Raw genomic sequence first — 22573 nt, 5'->3', positions numbered from 1 at the left:
ATATAGAATATTTGCAGAACATTGTTCTACGATTTGTATTAAATGTACGGCAAAATAGTGAAAATAGATGGAGTTGTGTTCGTAGATTTCATGACAGGGTACAGTTTTACATGATCACCGCCCAATGGGAATGTCGACTGCTCGAGCGCCAAGTTTTCACGTGGGTATGCAGGTGCTTGCATGAAAGGGGTTTTCCACGACTAATAACGCAGGACACGATGAAACAAGGGTACTTAGAACGCATCAATGTCTGCTCTGCCAATTCTACTTAAAACGTTGATGACCCAGAGACCCCTTTAATGATTTGCATTAGTTATATGTGTGTGCTCTAGTCCCTACATAGTACATGTTATGCTTCTGAACGTTGTCCTGAAGGTGGAGAACGGGTCTCTGATGTACAGTAGTGGTACGTGCACGTCGTCATCGATGTGTTCATATTAGCAGCAGCATTAGTAGGATTTCTTGCAGTATATATCTTAGAAACAGCCTAAGAGGCATGATGTATATTTTGTATTATACCAGAATGGGCCAGGGGGCCTTTAAAACATGGGATCTGTGTGTTTGTGTGTGTGTGTGTGTGGTCTTCCCTTTTGTAACAAAAAGGTAACTCTTTGACCATTGGCATTAAATCGAAGGAGAAGCTAGTGTGCTTGCATGGTGTGCTGAGAATGACACAGCTATAGGACACTTAATTATGCCTTTTTTCAAAGATGCAAACATTAATTAATCCATCTTAATAAAAATTTACCTATAAATGCTGTTTATTTTCAGCTAGATTGTGTTGATGCTGATGATACAGACTTTCATCACTCTGTAGACCCATATCAAATGTTTTTTGTTTTTACTCAAAATTGTTTTTGATGGTTGCAGGAGGAAGGATTCTTGCGAGAATGGGCGATCCTCGAGTAAGACGATTCCTACAGCTGCTAGTTAATCGAGGCTTTGTGGAAGAGTCTCTGATAAATATTAATGGCTCCCAGAAAAAGCTGTTCCGCTTTGGTCCCCTGGGGTCTCTTCTCAGAAGGAACATTCTGAAGCAGTGGTAAGAAAATTGTAATGTAAATTTTCCTGTTACGCCTTCATGCTGAAGTGATCCAAAGTGGTAAAGGATAAGGATAAGATTTTATATAGTCCTAGCTGTGAGGTTACCCTCATGGAAATTTGGTTGCTTTCTGTCTGGGGAAAACGAGCTGCCACTACTGTACGACGCCATGTTTTTCTTCTTTTTCCTGCATGCGTGTATTCATGTTTCTAATTCCATCCCCTGAGAATTTTGCTGTGAACTTGGGTTCTTTATCGTGCGCATGTGTGCACACAGGGGCGTTCAGACACAGAGGTGGGTCTGCACAAGATATCAATCCAAAAAAAGCTAAATTCATGGCAAATTTCAAGATTACATGTCATGCCGGTAATCCTAAGAAAATGAAGAAATTATCGCTGTATTGCTCTGTGGACAGGTGGGATGCTGTAGTTCTGGAACAACCCAATGCATTTTGTGTTGAGAATACTCCACTAGTGCCAGTTGACGAGCTCCTGATGCCTGACAAGACGAGTGAAAAGTTGCACCTGCTCAAGGGCACAAGTTTGAGATCCAGTCTGTCACATGGTAATTTTCCCTTTCGTTTATTTCATACTTTGAAAAGTAGACCCCCCCGGCTCCCCCCCCCCCCCCTTCTATACCTCTGAATATCTGAAAAAGTCAGACCTTAAAAAAGAAGGAATGTCTGAAAATAGAGGTAAATTTGCAGAGGTTATAAGCAAGGTAATCAGAGTTAAACGCAAAGTCTTGAAAGAGGTGTCTAAGGGGGATCTTAAAAGGAGTGAACATTCCACTGTACATGTACTATTAAGGTGTGTTCTGGTGCTGCTGTAATGATGTGCGTAATTTAAATGACTGCATTTACAGCACTCTTGTTTAAAGTTGTCAAACTACATGTAAGTGTGATACTTTACAGTGCATATTTATAACTGCGGTTATCTTTCTACTTGAGCATCTCCCTCTCTTGATCTCATTCTCTTTGTCTTTCATTTTTACATCCATTCTTTCTTGAGTGGGGGGCTCTGTTTTGCTTACATGCGTTTTTAAGCATGTTTATTTAAAGTTGTCGAACAACATGTAATTGTGGTATTTTATTGTGCATGTTACTGCGGTTATCTTTCAACGTGAATGTCTCTCCTTTGGTATACTTCTCTAAGTATCTCATTCTGTTTTACATCCAATATTTTTGTTTACGAACTCTGTCTCGGTCTACCTGTCTTTTTCTCCTGTCTGTCTGAGACCTTTTTTGTTCCAATCTTCAGTCTCACACAGTACAAAACTACAATACTAAATGTTACAGTTTTAGATATTTTTCCAGACTGTTCAGCTGCTTACCTGTCGGCACTCAAACTGACGAATGGCCAGCTACCAGTGTCTGTTGCCAGCAGCGGTCAGTGTTTTCACGGTACAGCTGATGAGATAGGCAGCAATGCAGATGGTGACAAGCTTTTAAAGAAGTGTGTTGTTTTGATCATATCTGTATTTTTTCTGCTTTTCCTTTACTGCTTTCTTTGAGGGTCACGTTGAGGCCAAAAGTGCCATGCACGGTGGTGCACGGTGCACGCTACGAGAATTTCCCCATTCCCATGCACGTTACATCCAAAAAGCCCATTCCCGGTGCACGTGGTAAAGCATCGCCCCCCTCTTCTTTCTATAGTGCTTTTTTCTGTGTGTATTTTTAAGTCCCAAAAGCTGACACTGCAATTTTCTTGAGATTTACACGGTCAAACCATATTGCCAGGCTATGATTCTGTTTCACACCAACCTTGGAGATAGAATCTGACATGATCTGGTCAACCCTATTGCCAGAATCACTGAGGCGTGGGACAATTCTTGGGATAGGGAAGAGAGAAAAGTGACAGGTGTAATATTCCATCACAGCCTCTGAGTGTGGCTTTATAAGCAATACATGTATGCTTGTGTTGTAATTTTATTGTCATCTAACTCGAGTTTATCATTAGTTTTCAGTTTATGTTTGTTAAAAAATATTTTATGACCTAGCTTTGTTTTTACTTTCTTTTGATTTCGTATGCATCTTTCAATTAATTTTAGCTTTCAGTGAGTCACAGCTTAATTCACACTCCCTTTGACCTTTTTGTATTTTTGTTTGTTTTGCTTTTGGCATGTTTGTTGAAACAGTTATGATGCATTTTTGACCATTTTGATGAGGTCATCACCATGTTTTCTTGTGTATCATAACAGTGGTTTGAGTGAGACACAACTGCTCCTTCAAAATTATTCTCCTCCTGTGAATGTGGCCCAGGTGTTTGACTATTGGCTTCGCAGTCGCTTACGCTGGTGGAGACAGGTAAGAGAAACCGGAGTTAAAACTAAGCAAAAAGACGAAGAGAATGTAATCATTATTGGAATTTTAAGATTTTATGCAGTTGTTGATATAATTGGAGGGTTTCATATATATTGCAGATGTCAGGTTAAAAAAAATTAAAAAAATAAACCCACACACTCATATATATATATACACAGCCACAAGATGTGTGAAACAGCTGCCCCTTTCATTCTCATTTGATTTTTCTTGTATTTCTGGTCAGAACTCTGTGTAAAAAGCCTCAGAACCTGATGTTCATACATTTTTTGTCCTGGCTATGAATGTATAACTTTAATAAGTTGGCTGTCTGTGGGATATTTTAGATGGCTGGCTATGAAGGACTATGTGAAAAATTAGGTGGCTGTCTGTGGAAGACTATAGGTTGCTGTCTGTGGAAGACTATTGTTGGCTGTCTGTGGAAGTTTTAAGTTTGCTGTCTGTGGAAGACTTTAGATAGCTGTTTGTGGAAGACTAGGTTGCTGTCTGTGGAAGACTTAGGTTGCTTTTTGTGGAAGACTAGTTGTCTGTCTGTGGAAGACTTTAGCTGGCTGCCTGTGGAAGACTTTAGATAGCTGTCTGTGCCAGACTTAATGTGGCTGTCTGTGAAAGACTTGCAACGACTGTCTGTGAGGGAAGACTTTAGATGGCTGTCCGCGAAAGACTTTTAATGGCTCTGTGAAAAATGTTAGATAGCTGTCTATATATGGGAGACTTTTTATGGCTGTCTGTGGAAGATTTTTGATAGCTTTCTGTGGGAGATTTTAGAGCCTTTTCAGTACATGTATTTGCTTTTTGAAGTGATTGTGACTAGTTATGAGCCTTTATTTTTGTTTTAAACCTCAATGATAATTCCGATTTCAATATTTTACAGTTTTCCTCAAATCCATCCAAATTCAACAGCTCTACCTCTTCAGACAGTAAAAGCAAAACTTCAGAAGAAAGTAGCTCCCAGGCTGCCATAAATTACTCATTTCCGTGGGGTGCAGAAGCAGTGGAAACTATCTGCAATCATGGGGACATAGCTGTGCGCCAGCTGGAGGCTACAAGTGGAGTTTCTCACCAAGTTAGTGTATTCAATTGTGATATATATATAATTCAAGATTGTATTACCTGTGTGTGTTTGAGAGAGAGAGAGAACCCCCCGGCGGGTTAGGGGGAAGAATTTACCCGATGCTCCCCAGCATGTCATAAGAGGTGTCTAACGGATTCTGTTTCTCCTTTTACCTTTGTTAAGTGTTTCTTGTATAGAATATAGTCAATGTTTGTAAAGATTTTAGTCAAGCCGTATGTAAGAAATGTTAAGTCCTTTGTACTGGAAACTTGCATTCTCCCAGTAAGGTCATATATTGTACTACGTTGCAAGCCCCTGGAGCAATTTTTTGATTAGTGCTTTTGTGAACAAGAAACAATTAACAAGTGGCTCTATCCCATTCCCCCCCCCCCCCCCCCCCCCCTTTCCCCGTCGCGATATAACCTTGAACGGTTGAAAACGACTTTAAACACCAAATAAAGGAAAGAGAGAGAGAGAGAGAGAGTGTGTGTGTTGTGATATAATACAAGATATTATTACCTGTGTGTTCGAGAGAGAAAGAGTGTGTGTGTGTGTGTGTGTGTGTGTGTGTGTGTGTGCGTGTGTGTGCTTGTGTGTGTGTCCTTCTGGGTGTGTCTGGAGGTGAAGATCCTGAGCTGATATACACATTCTATTGTAAAAGATCTATTGTAATTTTTCCTTCTCATGTTAATTCAGTTTTATACCAGACCAACAGCATATACTTTATTGTCTATGCTATCAGAAAAATTATCTTTTTATTCGTTTTTGTTTTGTGTTCTTTTGTTCAGTAGTAAAAATCATTTTCAGATTTTCATGCCAGTTCAGAATTATATAAGATCTTGGCCAATATCATAGCACACTCTTCTTAGGCCGGTTCTTTTTATTACAGGGAAAGTACCACCAGAAAACATTTTACCCCCATCTTATAGAGTGCCAGACAAGTATTGAGCAGTGTATGGCTGTCTTCCTCACTGATGCCTACAGGGAACACGAAGTGAAGAGAAAAGGTGCAACTAAAAATCAGGAGGACGTTCGCTTGGTGAGTTTCAGAACTACTACAGAATTTGGTTGAGGTAATGTGGTTGGCCACTGTTGAATTAAAGCTTTATAAATGCCTAAAAGTGCTGCTGAACCCTGTTTGTTCTAAAACTGAGCAAGGAATCAATGCGAAAAACATTATGTAAAGTCTGTGTTTGACTGTTAGTTTATAAGAGGGCAGTCAAGCCACCGTGTATTCACAATGGCTCCATGGGTAGTTATCCTAAATCTGCAATCATGTTCGTGAAACGACTTTCAAAAGCATTCCTCTGAAGTTTTTTCATCATTGAAATAAGAAAAAGAGATGAAAATGTATGATTACGCAGACTTTTTTTTATCTTAGTGGTCAACTGAATTTATTTTTTTTCAAAAGTGTCCTCGAAGCTTCCTGTAATGGACACGACAGGGTTGAAAGGTCCCATCTGACGTTTGAAAAAATGTTTTGGTATACATTTCTGGATTCTACAAGAATCAGGGGGGAAAATCGGGTACAAAATGTGTAGATTCGTTCGCATTTTCTGGCATGAAGTGGCTCAAAATCATGTCCAAAATCACTTAATTGTTCAAATTTGTTGGCAAGGCTCTGGACCCTAACACAGACTGTCTCTTGACCCCATCATGCACCTGGCATCCCCCTCGACCTCCAACTTGTTTTTCGCATCTTTCATCCCTGAAATAATTATCTGAAATGATTTTGCTTTTCAGGCACTACATCTTCATCCCCTGTTGTCGCCTTACCAGGTGACCATGTCTGTAACAGGGTCAAGGTTACGAGAAGTGCGGGTACTTGCAGAGCATGTTGCTAAGGAACTGAGAGATGCTGGCATTTCTGTCTTCACCTCACCGCCAAATTCAGACTCCATGGAATCTCAGTATAGGAGGTACTGTGACAGTGTTTAATTTGTTTTAAAATAATACTGTTACTAATTCTGTGGTTATGACTTTGTTTGGGGAAAGTTTCACAAACAAGAATGTTGCATATTATTTGTAAGTTTGGGCTGAACGTTCAACTTCCTTTTTTTCTTGTTTTATTTAGCAATATATTCTGACTGATTCTATACATAGCACCTGTCAGTCTGTGTAATTCTGTGTTTAGCTGCACAGTCAAACTTGGCATAAGAACTGCGGGGAAAAACAACTGGATTGCGATAAATAACATCCCCCGAACCCCCTATTTTGTTACTATTGTTCCCGGTTCGTGTCAAACAGTAGTGTTTATTACAATATAAATCTTTGCTTTTGAATATTTCTAGAAACGCCTTGACAACAGTTACTTGTTTATGCAGGAACGATGAACTAGGAGTGCCTTACACTGTGGTAATGAGTGACCAAACACTGGACACTGGAGTCATCACTGTCCGAGGCAGAGATACACGTCTTAAGGTTAGTTCTGCTCTTCCTTCACTTTCTTTGAATATCTGTACAGTAACTGCATGGCTCTGTTATCTGTGTCCTTGTCACAGTATTAAGTTTATCTGATAAAAACATACCATATAAATTCATTGCAGTTACAACTGAGCCAGTCTCCATAAATATGTTTTCGCCAGCAAGTGTAAATTTCAAATGCTTTGTCAGTGCTCCTTACAAAATAACAACAGCATTAAACAAATAGAATGTAGGGAGCTTGAAGATGAAAACTTTGAAAACCAGATCAAATGTCATGATTACTGCATTTGATTTCAATTTGCATGCTTTAGTTCTTTAATACGCAATGCAAAGCAATGTAATTAATCTGTTTTTCCATCCTTCTAATTTCAGCAACAACAGCATGTGTCCAAGCTACAGTCCATACTTCTGCAAAGTATAGGTGCACAAGACCTGACATGATTTGACTGGCCGGCGATGTGTTCAACGTTACAAGATGCATTTAGTTGACTCTTGCTCCTGTACAGCTAGATGTCAGCGTGTGTTTAACTTCTTGATTGCTCTTTTCAAAAACTTTTCCATTTGTACATATGTAAAAAAAAGAAAAGAAAAAAAGGGTATTAAAAGAATAATTAAGTTGACACTAGCTTCTGAACTGAGCTAGATGTCAGGGTGTGTGTGTGTGTGTGGTAGACTTCTTGAGTGCTGTCGGGAAGAAAAAAAATTTTCCTCCATTTATACACAGGTGCCAAATAGATGTGCGTGTCTCGTTCAGACCTTTCTCAGGGAATCCAGCCGCTAAACCACTGCTGTTCATGTTTTCAATAAAATTGCATTGATCAGATTCAAACCCCATTTTCACTGAAGATTTGCATTTATTTTATAAATTTGCACATTGTAACTGTTGGCAGGGGAAGCAATGATAGCATAATATATGTTGTATGCTTCACAAATCAGATTTTGTCTTGTTGGATGGAGTCTGGGTAAACCTCATTGTTTTTGCTAAAGTTATAGATTAACCTTCACCGGATCACACAGTCCGGATGATGTACGACCCATACTTTCAAAAAAGAAGGATTTAACGTAAAAAGTATGGGTCGTACACGACCCACGCCGTCCAACTGGGGATAAATGCATTGCTGCCTATTTGCAGAGAATGGGTCGTACACGACCCACGCCATCCAATAAGGATAAACAACGTAAAATTCCTTACGGAATTCCATATGGGTCGTCCACGCCCCACATCATCCGGACTGTGTAGTTCAAATTACGTCATCGTTTATTTACAAAGATAATCTTTCAAAAGTTGGGCACTGGGCATGAAGTCTCAATTAAAAACTCCAAATAGTTTCCGAGATAAAGACGATTTTGTGAGGCTCTGAGTCGTCCACGACCCACGGTGAAGGTTAACACTGCAAGTTACTATGCAACTACACACACTTTCTTAACCTTGCAAACTTACAAAGGAAAGGAGAAAAAACAAAAAGTGTCAGCAATAAAGAGAACTTGACATTTCAACCCACGAGTATAAATGAGAACTTTATTTCATCAAACAATCAGTCTCCCGTTAAAAGTTTCCTGCTGAAACTCAGGGTGGACACTCTTCACATAAACTTGAAACATGCATCAACGATTGCCCATGCTTCCCTTCCGAAACAGTGGGTGTATCTTGCTTTGCTGTCACTCTAATAAACACGTTAGATAACAGAACACCAGTAACAATATAAATTGTACATGCAAATACACAAAACACACAATTACAAAGAAAGCTAAATGTTATGATGAATTCAGTCTTTCCACACGCCCAATATATGTACAAAAAGAGAGATGCCACCGACAAGTTCAAATGTTTGCATCAATGAGATGTATTTTTTTAATCAAACAGTCAACGCGCCTTTTTGTTATCTGATAGTTCTCTGCTTTGAATGATGGACAGGCAAATCATGTATACGAGTATTACAACTCGGCTTTAGTGCATACATCAAACACTTGGATGTAATTATCTGGAACTGTGTTTAATGAAAGCAATGTAGACACAATGCTGAACTAGTGTGACAGATACATTGGGTCTATTTAGCAGTTGGCAAGGATTACTGGTTTTACACTTCACAGAAAGTTTCCGAAACTTGATGTCAAGATCGTTGAAGTGCTGGGTGTACACTAAGCATAAATATAACTTCATCCCTGTTTTACACACAGTTACAGCAACACAATCAACCTCACATTCAGTAAGCCAAGCCATTAACATACTTTGAAACTACCATCTCCCCAGCGTGGAGACTTATTACACATTCTGCAAATTAAACAAACACTACTAAATGTTTTAAATTTACCATCCTTGGTTTTTTTTTAACATGCAACAAAAACTGCACATATTTTGCTTAAAAGACACCCATTTCATATCAAAGAACAGTGATCTGGGATTTTTTTGATCATACATTTCAAGGTCTTAACATGGGCTGATTGGTGTTCTTCTTCAGGGAAAATCTTATGACATTCCGAAATTGTTTAGTTGTATTTGATGTGTCTTTTAATTGTCACAAAAATCAGAAGTTAAACTTCCTGATGGGGCACAATGTAATGATAATACAGTTTCAGTCACAAATGATTAAAATCAACAAAATGTTCCACACACTCATCCGTCACAGCAAACACAAGAACCAGTAACTTTCCTTTCACATTTACACAACCCTGTGCAGTACTAGGTATTACTGAAACTACAGACAGGTTTTGTCATACTGTACAGATAAATATAAAGAAACACCAGAACTGGACTAGAACGTCTCTAGGTTAATAAAGCATGTTTTCTTTTCCCAAATAGTTTTTTTCTCTTTTGCTCAACAAAGATTTAACATGTTCTTGTGTGAAGACACAAATAATAAACCCATTCCCCAAAGGAAAAGAAGATTAGACAGAAGAAGTGTTCAAAATCTGTTTAGCTGGCCTTCCACACACAAAATTCAATGCACTCCTGCACCCAACTGGAAAGTAACATAGCAGACAGTCACTTCAGGACAAAGAAAAAGATAAATTGTATAATATTAATAATATCCAGAACACAGTAAACCTAGTACGAGAAAAAGAAAGCACCCTTTAAAGTAACCGAGATAAACGGCCCAGTGATTATATGCAACTATCCATTTACCACGATTTAAAACTACCCTCTGCACCACAGCCAAAAGTACTTTCACCCTTGGAAAAGAAAATCAATTATTTTAAGAAACTCACCCACTTACAGAACCATGCATGCTCAAACACACTCACAGATGATAGGATGACAGACGACGAAGAAAAGCCAGACACATCCTTCTTACTTACAGCTTGCTTACACAAGTGCGACATCATACAAGAGATTTCTAAACAAATTAGACCTGCTCCATGCACAATACGAGGATAGTAACCCTTTACATGCCTGACAATGTTGCTTTAGGCATATTTAATGGGGCTGATTCTGATCACTGAATAAAAAACAGACCAAATCAACAACAAAATAAAGTGGGTAGAAAAAAATATATAAATTTAAAAAAAAAGGCTAAGTGAAGTTGTCAGTGTTGTTTATCTGACTGTTTGCATTCAGAACACAATGACAAGATATTCATATTTGAATCAGATAGATGTAAGGGTCACAACGATTACAAAAACAAATTCTCACTCTGAATTATCTACTTCGCTCGTATGGCATGCAACTGCAATATAATGTTAGAAGCAAAATAAGAGCAACTGAGAATATGAGTCGGAGATGAAGGGGGCCAGGAAGTTGTGGTGCAAGTAAAGAAGGTACAGCTACTAACATTGCTTTGTAAAAAAAACAAAGCATGATGAAACAAAACCTTCCACAACTAAATAGTGAATACTAAGACTTTAATCAATTTCAAATGGGATTATGAGACTGCAGCACAAAATTAACAAAAACACCGCCAATTTTAAACCAAACAGTGCTAGATACAGAGAAACTGCTCTGATCTTGCTACAACAGAACTTGGGAGGAAATCGCTGTGCATACTTCACTCGTTTTCACACGAAAGGTTCTTTCAATAATCAGGAAGCTTTGTGGATTACACTGCTCTTATAAATTGATAATTAGATCTAAAACTAACTGTTGCGTTTCATCCTCCCACCAAAGTTCTAGAAAGTTTTGTAGCACACCACGACAGCTGTCAAGAGTAGCAGCAGAGCGTCTGGACAGTTAAGCCAGGTAAACCCTCATCCATTCCATAATTTCACTGGTGTCTGTCGTGCTACGTTCGCACTAGGCTGGTAAGCTGAGCTTCTTTCCTTTCAAAACTGAAACACAAAATGGCAACAGGTGTCAATTCTGGTAACAGATTGCATCACTTTATTAACACTATAGGTATTGGGTAAATAAATAACCCTGAAAATGGGAAATATATATTTTTACAAGAAATCTATATCCTGAAGAAAAAAACCACCAGATATGACATGCGAGTAATAAACTTGGGGTCTCCAAAGCACATAATCTGTCACACTGAAAAAACTATTTTAAAGACAACGCAGACTTGTCAATTCATGGATGCTGTATCACATACATGTAGAGTAAACCCTACCTTGAAAATGTCCCGAAAAACCAGTCTTCAAATGGAGGGGTTGTCATTGGGAACTTGCTGATCGAGGTTTAATTTGCATTACAAGGGAGGTATCTGCTTGGGCGTTCATTTTCTTTCTTATTTACTGCATTATTACTGCAAGAAAAACAAACTACAACACCCACCTTTAGTGATGTAGAGATAGAAGAAGTCGCAGTAGAGAATGGTCTGCACACACCCAGCCACCACAGCTATCAAGTCAAAGAAGCCCTCAAAGTAGTAGCGGTAGAGCCAGTTGAAGATGTAAAGGGCACGGTAAGAGCCAAGGGCGAAGAGGTAGTGGGAAGTGATGGTTTCAGCCTCGCCCGTCTTGCTGACCATGAAGAGCTGGGGAAGGATGGCCACTGACTCCAGGTAGATGGAGAAGGTCCACAGGATCTGGGTAGAATTTCAAGACAAAGCATTATTAATTCACACATGTTTAGCAGTTCATCTTAAACTTGTTAAAGTTACACAACTTACTGTTTCCAACAGCAGCAAATGTGATTTGTCCCCCTCATTATATAAGGCCATCACACGAGCTGCAATACATGTAGCTCAAATCTTATGTTAAACAAATTGCATTCGATCTAGTATGTGTATGTATACGAAATGCAAACACACTAACGTCTAGACTCGGACATCAAAGAGGGAGTTGAGTGGAGTGAGAAACTGAGGGCTCGGACACATAGACATCAAATGATGCATGCTTATACATTTGCAGACAAAACACATACATGTCTAGCCCTTTAGAATTGCATATCATTGTGATTTCAAACAATTGCCTCGCAATAACTATGTACATACCTAGTTTAGGTCTTCATTTGACCACTTAATTAAGGGGAGAGGTGGCACGAAAAATTTCTACTGGATGTTTGCACTTTTTCTTGCAATATTTGTACGTATTATCAAGCAAAAACACATAAAAAGACTCATTTGTGCAAAAAAATTGCCTGAGGGTCTTTTTATGGGTAAAAACGCTCGATTTTTGACAAAAAAACATGAAACGGTCTATTCAGCTCTAGCGTGATATTTTAGAAATTTCTCAAGCTAACAACCTCATATTTGTTGTTATGAACTCACAAGTAGCGTTTCTCAGTAGTTACAGAGCATTTTTGTGAGTATCAGCCTTAGTTTCCATAAAAAAAAAAAAATTGGCCGACATTATATTTTCGCATGAAAATGCTATGTCAGGCTTTTATTCTAATTCATAAAAAACAAAAAACATAATTTTTTTGAAAAAGCGCTCCTGTAACTACGGGGCGAATTCATTTACAATGATTGGGGTGAAAAAATTGGTAGTCTACCACAAGTAGATGAGAAGTGAAGACCTTCGTCGCGTGGTTACCGTCCTTGAAAATCATATTCTGAGAAAATGGTGATTGAAAGTTTGTGAAATGTTTCTGTAAAAAAGATGAAGACAGATGGCCAAATAAAGATGATATGAGTGCTCCTGTATTGTTCACAGACTTCTTGAAATGGTTCAGTTACTTATTCTCCCCCGTCTCCCATCAGTCCAGCTCCGTACACCTCCCCCTCCTGGTCTTCTTGCTGCTCCAGCTGGCGTTGACGACCCGCACATCTTGCCCTACGGGCTGCCACAGCGGCCACAGCTGTTGCTTTCTCTGCTTTCTGAATCCTAACCTTGTCTTTCTTGGCCAAAGCAGCCTCCACGAGATCAGTTATTGGCAAGCTCATGTGGTCCATGACCTGTGCCAGTGCAAAGTTGCCTCTGTTGAACTTCGCAACAGCCTCAGCGGTGGCTGCTTCCACCCGGCCTTTCCCAACAAAGATTTCTTTGGGGCAGTGTCCCCACATGACATTGTGCAGAGACTCGTTACTGTTCTGGGTTTTGCCATGGGCCACGCGCTTGAGAAGAATGGGATTGGTCATTCTTCTGTAGATGGGCAGAACAGCATGCGAGACTTCCCTGGACAAGGCGGTGCCGTTGTGCTCTGCGTGTGGAGGTGGTGGTTGCTCTTCTGCCCTGGCTCTTTGAAAAAAGCACCATGAGGCTGGCCCAGCTGGACATCTGTCATGGTGAGGGTCCTCGTCCGTTGAAGTTACATGGAAGAAAGTGGCCCAGATCGCCTGCTCCATGGCTCGCTGATCTTCAAGGTTGTTGAGGATCGCGCTACGGAAGTAGTTTTGCAAGCGTTGGCACTTTTCCTTTGTTAGTCGCCCCTCCCCTCTTCCACCAAGCCTTTCATCCTTTGCTGCCTTGCGGAGAGCTGTGCCCATTCTCTTGGGGAGGTGGTTGATACATTCCAGCTTGGTGATGGGACGTGTGGGACCGTAGGGCTGAGCTGCAGCCACAGCATTGAAAGCCGTAGAATCTCCGTCCGACAGCATAGTTCTGTACCTGAGGTTGTGACGCTCAACAGACCTGCAGCACAGTAAAAATCAGAAAACCCATTGTGTAGGCAAGCAAATTGTGCACCTCTACTTGCAGAACACAATTTATGAGTTCAGGATTTGCTTATAAAGTTATAAAGGGGGGGGGGGGGGGGGGGTGTTGTGTTACAAAATATTTTCACAGTAGTATTGTTTTGTTCTTGTTTTGTTATAAAAGGCTATAAATAAACTTTGTTATTGTCACTAATTCATAATCGAATCTTCGTGCACTCTCTCTCTCTCTCTCTCTCTGTTCTGAACTTCAAAAATTAAAAGATAGGCTATGGTGGGGGTATACAGATTATATTCTTACCTTCCCCATAACTCCAACGCTGCATCCCTCTCCATAGACTTTGCAGATCCCTGGTGGTTGATGCTGCACTCAGCCCGGTGTTGCTGCTCCCATCGCAGTTGTTGGGCAGGGGTCATCTCCTCCAATTTCTCCTTATTCATGGCACATGTGTGGCAGTAGGTGGATTTTACAGAGAAGTCGAGCACCAACCCAGTGAGAACGTCAACCACCACTCCTACACCATAATGTGATGAAAAACCCCTTTTATGCCAGGTGCCATCAAAGGCAACATCTACCCAAAGAATACCGTCATCTTCTTCCCAGGCAGCGTCTTCATCCTCTTCGTCAAACTGGACATCTGCTCTACCTTGAGGAAAGGTCTGCCTGTATGCAACATTTACATGCTCAACAGTTTCCACCAGTGTGACATTTGTTACGGCCAAGATGCTGGCATTGACCTTTTTATCAATTCTTTGATATGAGCTTTTGTTCATCACGGGCATGCCAAACACTGTGCACAGCTTTTCCACACTTGAGTACCCACTGCCAATCTCATGCGAGTATAGGACAATCTGTTTGTTCACGTCAAAGGGAACATTCTTCATGTGGTTGCGGTTGCTCTCTCTAGGTGAAGAAAATTCTGACCGTCTGTACTGGCAGCTGTCACAGCAAAGTGCTAACTCTTGGGACAAGCCCATGGATTCTCCAACGCGTATCGTTAAATGTCCTGCTTCGCATTCCGGGCACTTCACATCCGATAATAGCGAGTTGAGCTGACCACACTCAACGATACACCATGTACGTTTCGGTTCAGCAGGCACATCGGCTGGCACTTGTGCGTTCTGCAAGTCATCGGCACCACTGAATCTTCTTAGCTTCTTCGCAGAGGCTGAAGCACCCTCTATTTCCTGCTGGTTGTCGTGTATATCGCACAACACTGGCCGAGGTTCGACTTGAAGTCGATGAGAAAAATGTGCATCACCTCCACCATCCAAAACGACACACTCCGCTGCGCCAACTTCGCGGGGCGCGTTTTCATCGCCCGTGGACTTTTCTTGTTCGGCTATTCGAGCTAATGCAAGCTGCTTCTTCCTCTTGCCCGATGCCTGCCCCACAAACCTCTTTCTATCGTTGAATTTTGCAGTGAACATTGCTGGCCGACTGATAGACGGTAGTGTAATTCGATCGACAAACCGATGTTGTGTTTACAGCGGATAAGGCTTGTTGCGCATGCGCCAGTAGCCATGGTAAGTTACAATGACCAACCAGAGAAGAGCTCTCATAGATCGACGGTCAATCTTGCAAATCCGGGAATTCCTGTCGCGGATAGTATGCTTGTGCTCTGACAGTTGAGCGAAAATAACGGGCTATTTTGGGGTATTGTTGACGTCACCAGCAAACGGGAATTCCCGATGGATCGTGTCGAGTGCAACGAGTTTGTCTTCTTGGAAGAAAAGTGGCTGTTTCAAGCCCTTGAAAACATCGATTTTTCAGCAAGTTTTCTGACTTTTATCACTCATGCATGTGCACTCACTTTGAAATTCATCACTTTATTGCAAAAAATACGATACAATTGACAAAATAAACATGACACAATGAATCTAGGGTGTTCAAAGTACCTAATATTGCAGGAAACCCAAAACACATTTTGGAAGGATTTTAGTAAAAAAATTCGTGCCACCTCTTCCCTTAAGTTTATAATTTATATATATCAATGAGTCTTATATCGCGCATATTCCGTGGGTACAGTTCTAGGCGCTCTGCAGTGATGCCGTGTGAGATGAAATTTTATACGGCCAGTAGATTGCAGCCATTTCGGCGCATATTTACCTTTCACGGCCTATTATTCCAAGTCACACGGGTATAGGTAAACAATTATTAACTGTGCCTAAGCAATTTTGCCAGGAAAGACCCTTTTGTCAATCGTGGGATCTTTAACGTGCACACCCAATGTAGTGTACACGGGGGGAGGTTCGGACACCGAAGAGAGTCTGCACACAAAGTTGACTCTGTGAAATAAATTTCCGCCGAACCTGGGATCGAACTCACGCTGACAGCGGCCAACTGAATACAAATCCAGCGTGCTACCAACTGAGCTATATCCCCGCCCCAATATATGAGAGTCCTACTGAAAACCACACACACTCATTTTACATTACAACAAAGGAGCCAAGCATGTGTACACAGACATTCAGTAGGATCGAGTGGTGACCAAGTCTCATGTCTGTATACATGTGACTGCACAAAAATCTAACCTACTGACTTGCATGGACTGAGCAAACTATTTCCCTTCTCATTGTGTATGCTGTGCAAAAGACCAAAGAAGAATGAGCCCTTATCCTGTTTGCAGCTGAAACTTTGCAGGCCTTGTCTTCACTGGGGAAATGGAGAATATAGTTTAAGGAAAGTACACTGCATAATTAGTGACATCATCTCACAGTCACATTCAAAATGTCATGCAGCCCATTTAAGCAGATTGTTTTCTGCACAAAAGTGTATGCTTGACATGCTTTACTATACGATTAGTGCTACAAGAATCAAAGTTTTTTCTTTTCCTTTTTGAATATTTTTCTGAACTCAGTTCTACTTTTAGCAGTTCTGGATTTAAAAGTCAGATTTCACACTGAAGACACTGACAAATTCAATACAAAAAAGTCCTGAAAACCAACACAGTTAGGCTGTGATAACAATGTTTGGTATTTTATTGCTATAAGTATAACTATAACTTGTATACGAGCAATACTCTTGTTCCCACCTGTGTTAGCAAAGGTTTAAGTTAAAGTGGTAAAAGCAATATATGGCCTTGGCTCAGAAATGGCGTCGAACTCCATTTTCCCCCCACTCGGGTTATTCATGGCCTAATTTCTGTGAACAGAGCCACAGAAGGACAACGGAAAGAGATTTCTTGGATCTAAGACATGTTTACCTTTCGGTTTTCACTTCAAGTCGATAGCCGATGTTGTTCTTTTGGTCGCTGTGACGCAATTTGTGCTAACTATCGGCCGAGTTTTCTCGATTTGTTTGTGACATTTTACAGTGGGTCTAATTGGATTAATTTATTGCGATAGTGTTCGAGGACATAACATAGAAAATAAAGTTTTCCTGTTCTGCAAAGGCTGATGAAATCATAAAGTATCTTTCGGGCAGAAACGGTCAATGCATCGCCGAGTATTTTCCGGAAACAAACGAAGTGATGTTCATCACGTATTGTCGTAAGGAAACACGCGCATGAATCGTTCACAACAATGAGTTATCAAAAAATACAATCGCCGTTGTTCACTCAAATATTTGATGAGACTAGACCCGAGTATTATTTGCTGGATCAAAATTCATGGTTTGCGTTGTAGTTTGTACAGAAAATGGCTTCATAGGTGAAATGTGTCAATTTGCTGTAAGATGCATCGTGATGAACTACATTTTTGATCGGACTAATACTTTATCGGAAAGGTGTGAGCGGTCACATTCCATTGTTTTAGGCGCGAAATCAATAAAGGGTGAAGCGTCATTGTGAATGAAGTCGTCATGGACGAAGGAAATAGAGAACGTAAAGGTAAATGTTTTGCTGTAATTGTGTTATCTAGAGTGATGAACTGCGTGGCTATGAATAAATGTTTGTAGTTTGTTAATTTGTCACAATGCAACGATGTTTGTTTTTCTGTATTGTTTAGCAAGTACTTGTGCGTAGTTTCCGATCTTGAGACAATTTTCAATTCGATTCCTACATGTGAAAAAAAAAAAAAAGTGTATCGATCTTTTGTAAAGTGATGAACTTACATTTTATAGAAACAATTTAATGAAAGACTGGAGAAATAATCATAACTGGCATGATTTCACCAATAATTTGAAAAAAATAAAACCGTCAGCATGTTGTTATTTTGATAGACAAATGCAATGCCTAATGTCGACGTAGTTCATCACTTTTCAACAAATAAATTACACCGATCTAAAAGTTAGCAATTTTTGTTGTTATTTTAGAAATCAGTCATGAAAAAAATGCCTTAATCTAATTGTTTACCACGGATCTTCATATAGTTTTGATAAAATCAAACTTATCTCCTAGAATTACTTAATTGGCGTAGTTCATAACCTTACAGCAAGCATCTATTGCCAAATATGTGTAAAGTGATGAACAAAGGTAACTTTTTTTTCCTTTGTCATTGATTGGAATTTTTTAAACAGTTACCTTTTACTTGTGTCAAGTTCAAAATCTGGGATGTTCAACTAATTACAAAATGTCTTCAAGTCACATGAGCATGCACAGTTCATCATCTTACATCAGATCTCTGCAATCTGATTTGTGTAAAGTTATGAACAAACACCAAAGTGTTCTCTATCTCACATTATTTTTTTGAACATATCATATTTGGAGTATTTTTAATCTTAAGTCATATATATTCTTCCATTTTCACTTATTTTGCTTATGTTCTGTCACCAAAGTGGTTTGCGGGTCTCATTATGTGTTCATCTTGTGATGTAAGGTGATGAACATTTTTCTTATTGGCGTCACTAAATCTTACTATGCTCGGTTTTTTCCTCCAATGTTCTATATTTTATGTCTGCCACCTAATGTAACTTGTTTAATGACATGTTAAATGAATTATGCAGACAGGACAGTCATTTATGTTCAATTTTTTGACAAGTTTGCTGTAATGTGATGAACATCTCCAGTTTTCATGTGATAACTTTTGAGTGCTTCAAGTTACAAGCTTTTTTTTTGCCATTGATGTTACCCTCCTTTGATGTGTGTGTTCTGGATATGTGTATTGTGTTCTAGCTCTGTTCCGTTTGGATACTAATATGTGAAATGTGACTTTGTCACGCTGTAAAGTGATGAACAGAAAAGATGGATGAGTAATTTATGTAATTGTTTCTTGTTCACGAACTTGAATTTTGTCTCGTTGATGATAACATGATAATTTATGTCACTTGACATGATGTTTCAGATGACTTTCTAGATAACGTGCGACCTAAGTTTGATTTTCTAGTTTTTGTACTGAATAGAAACTTGCTGTTCATACAATTCAACATTTCATTGCTTTAAAAGTAAATATTTGCTTGCATTATCACTCTGAAATCTGCTACAGATGCTACTTGGGACATGAATGTGATTCCATGTATATTAACTGATAATTCTGTAAGTTTTTGCTATTTTTAACTGAGGCCCTCACATTGTTGTAAGGTGATGAACTGTCCTGCTGTTTATTTTTGTCGGGAACGTAATTCCAATTACTTTATTTTGAATTTTGTACATATTTATCCTTTTGGCTTCCTTTGTCATTATTTACAACTGAAATTTGTAAGCTGTTTATTCAGGTTTCCTTTTAATTGGCATGTTTATCTTGTGACATGATGTAAGTGTGATGAACAGCATGTACGCACATTTTTGTCCACTGTTAACACAATAAATGTCCGATTACTTCCAGACTTGTTGGGTTGTCTTTGTCATCTTTTTCTCTTTGAGGTGCAGTTTATAAAAACAACATTTTCTGAAAAACACTTTTTGTCACAGTTTCTAGACACCAATTCTGAGCCAAGGCCATATATATATGTCTGGACATTTTCATTTAGTCTAGAACACAGTGTCAGACTAAAAATAAAAGCTTTATCCACTGAGCAGAACTGGAAACGTATTTCTTCCGCTTTTCAACATACATGAGCAAATCATCAGTTTTAAACACATGCACCCATTCAAATAAGGATACAAACTACAGAACAACTGTACAACTACAAAGAGTAATCTGGATAAGATTGTAATTTCGGCCAGCTGCTGTACTTGCAGAAGAACTCATGCCTGAAGCAATTAACACCACCGACATCAGATCAATCAATGCACTTAAGAGTTGACTGACACTGCCTCAGGGTAAGATCAAAATCATAGACCTCCAACTGTGCTGTGTTAAAGTTATTCCTAACTTTACTGCTTTAGATGCAATTGCAAACATGCCCTGGGCTCTCGACCAAGGAGCAGAACTTCCTACTTTTGATTTCATCTGAGTATTCACACTCATAAGACCTCTCACCTCTGTGATATATTACCAAGAAAGCCTCCAAACCATTGGAAACAAATGTATACATGTCTGTTTCATTCTTCATGCATTCCAAAGGATGTACAGTTGTTGTAAACTAGTACTAAGTCGTGTATTGATAAACTAATCCAGTAAAAAAGAACTTAAGAAGTCATCAGCAAAATAAAAACCAGACTACAACTAAAAGAAATCAGAATAAAATACACAAACAAGCAAGATTTAATTAAGAACTTCAGATAACACATTCCATATTAACCACAAGAAGACATGTAGTATTTAGTGTTTACCTCCATGGGAGAAAATTCGTGGTTCACCAAGAACGCCAGGCCACCAACTGGCACCACCAAGAATTCCATGCGGAAAGTGTCATGATTCGCATCATATGTAGCCTTGAACTTGACGAACATGAGGTACACAGTGAAGAGGGAAGATCCAACGAAGAAAACCTTCATAGCAGTGTTGTAGGGCGAGATGAAGGTAGTGAATAAATCCAAGTAACGAGTCAGGAACACCAATGCGAAAAGGATCTGAGACTTGCCAGAGATACCTGTTCAACAAATAAATACACCACACATATCAGCATACCTGAAGAAATAGACATTGTATGTAAATCATATAAACAGGAAGTTACACGCTAATTGCACAGTACTTGGCAAATGAACACAGCTGTTAATTGGCTTCACCTCTTAGTCTTATTGTACAAATTTTACTTATGAGTCGGCTTGGGAAGGTCAATGAATCATCAAGTTCATAGATTTTCTACCGAGCAAACTTACAACAAGAGTATTGAAAAACAAAAGTAATAACACCAACCTGAACAAAGGCTTGATGAACTTTATAGTGTATTGCCACTATTGGTTGTTGTGCAATCAAACATTTACACCTTGATTTACTTTAAAGCAGAATGTACTTAGAGTTAGAGTTGCAAACTTTATTGTGTGACGTGATGCACGTGCACTGACTACAATCGCCTGCATACGTGTCAAGTGCCTGAACTTGGCTGAAGCATTGAAGGAGCTGTGTAGACAGGAACGCACTGAGGTACAGTTTCGTTCCTCCATACAGTTCCTTCAAAAGTGATTGGGAATATATCAATATAAAAGTAAAAGCTCTGTGATTGCACAAACATTATTTGCCCATTTTTAAAAATAGTTCGATCAGAACGCGAGCAGAACAATGATTAACAATGCCTGGAACTGCGCTGGAAAACCTCCGAAAACAACTTGGAACAAGTGTCAACAATCTAACCGGCAGCGGTTACTGTGGTGTTGAGTTCCAAGAAACTAGTGTCAAAAAGCGGCATCATTAACAAAATAAACAACCTTACCTGCACATGATCTAGTTTTCCACATCTTTAACAATAGCAAAATAATTGCCAAGAGATGGGACATATCCCCGACAAGCCTGAAAATATTCATTTTGACTGATTAGTGCGTCTGCTACACTTCCACGTTCAGCTCTAATGGCGGCTGCGGACGTGGCGCGCGTGGCATTGTGGTAACGAAGGGGCACAACTCCCGTAAACTTTCTTTGCTTTGAAACACGTCTGCATTATTTACGCAAAACTTGAAGAACGATACAACAATAAATTTCAGGGTGCCAACAATGCTGTTGCAAATTTGCAACAGTTTAGTTTCGTGGTTTTTCTTTCTTTCGGTTCGTCTTTACTTTGTGGTTAATTCAGTTTTAATCGCTAAAGTTATTTCAAGACTCTGTTGCCAAAACTGTAATCAGCTCTTTGTAAATTACCAAAAGTTTGAAACATAAGTATGCACATCTGAAGTCTATATTTTTCTGTGCAAATTCAGCTGAATTAAGAGAGCGGCAAAACTCCATTTGAACCGCCATCGCTACAAGAACCGTAAACATAAATTTGCTGGTTATTAAAGGGACGCAACTTGTTTGTGACTTTTTCTAATTAGGAATGTTTGAATTGTTTCCCCGCAAAAGCCGAACTCGAATTCAGCCGCCGCTGATCTCTGGGAATGTGACTGATGTCACTTCTACACTACCCGTCATAAAAAAAGTACACAGATACATTTAGCTGTAGATCTTTGTGATGCGGCCAGTTATATTAAAACCAAGTATATTACCAGAAAGGTAATTCATTCCCCTACCGTATGAAATAAAGAGTTTCATTTTTCATAATGTTTATGCAGTCAGTGCGGTAGGCCTACCGGAGACCTAGGACACCCCCCAAAATCAAATTCGCAAAAGCACACTTGCAGACACTAAAATAAGACATTACAAAACTACAGTGTTTTTACCCACATAGCCAACAAAAACTGACGCCAAAACAGGCCTTTTACGGCTTCTGACTGACGAGCGGGCTGACACCTGTCTTCTTCAAAATGACAAAACAACACTGCTAGGCACAACAGCTGAACCAAATAAATGTGTATGGGTAGAAAATGAGTTGTTCTTCAATTTGAGATCAAGAACGGGGTCACTCTTGCTTA

The 22573-nt window shown here is 39.5% G+C and overlaps 3 protein-coding genes across 5 annotated transcripts; 1 reads left to right on the top strand and 2 right to left on the bottom strand.

The window, feature by feature from the left end:
* Positions 1-35: 35 nt before the first annotated feature.
* Positions 36-7460, top strand: LOC138958824 (DNA polymerase subunit gamma-2, mitochondrial-like). Of its 3 annotated transcripts, none has more exons than XM_070330123.1 (10): positions 36-164; positions 871-1042; positions 1458-1606; positions 2358-2496; positions 3242-3347; positions 4237-4428; positions 5306-5455; positions 6160-6335; positions 6741-6837; positions 7213-7460. In XM_070330123.1, the coding sequence occupies exons 1-10, from the start codon at positions 125-127 to the stop codon at positions 7279-7281; spliced, it is 1290 nt and encodes a 429-aa protein (XP_070186224.1). In that variant the 5' UTR covers positions 36-124; the 3' UTR covers positions 7282-7460. The 3 variants fall into 3 exon arrangements, with proteins under 3 accessions (XP_070186224.1, XP_070186225.1, XP_070186226.1); XM_070330124.1 differs by having other exon boundaries at positions 48-229; XM_070330125.1 differs by having other exon boundaries at positions 50-160.
* Positions 7461-8345: 885 nt separating this feature from the next.
* LOC138958825 (ER lumen protein-retaining receptor 2) lies at positions 8346-21598 on the bottom strand. The gene is made up of 4 exons (XM_070330127.1): positions 21442-21598; positions 20402-20661; positions 11549-11801; positions 8346-11103 (listed from the first exon to the last, which is right to left on the bottom strand). Exons 1-4 carry the CDS (start codon positions 21530-21532, stop codon positions 11069-11071), a joined length of 639 nt encoding a protein of 212 aa, XP_070186228.1. The 5' UTR covers positions 21533-21598; the 3' UTR covers positions 8346-11068.
* On the bottom strand, positions 12894-15420 carry LOC138958291 (uncharacterized). The gene is made up of 2 exons (XM_070329401.1): positions 14110-15420; positions 12894-13788 (listed from the first exon to the last, which is right to left on the bottom strand). The coding sequence occupies exons 1-2, from the start codon at positions 15237-15239 to the stop codon at positions 12894-12896; spliced, it is 2025 nt and encodes a 674-aa protein (XP_070185502.1). The 5' UTR covers positions 15240-15420.
* Positions 21599-22573: the final 975 nt, after the last annotated feature.

The sequence above is a fragment of the Littorina saxatilis genome, linkage group LG2 (genome assembly GCF_037325665.1).
Source record: "Littorina saxatilis isolate snail1 linkage group LG2, US_GU_Lsax_2.0, whole genome shotgun sequence".
In the NCBI taxonomy this organism is placed as follows: Eukaryota; Metazoa; Mollusca; class Gastropoda; order Littorinimorpha; family Littorinidae; genus Littorina; species Littorina saxatilis.
The sequence above is the reverse complement of the archived record's forward strand: the minus strand, read 5'-3'. Positions and strand labels throughout refer to the sequence as shown.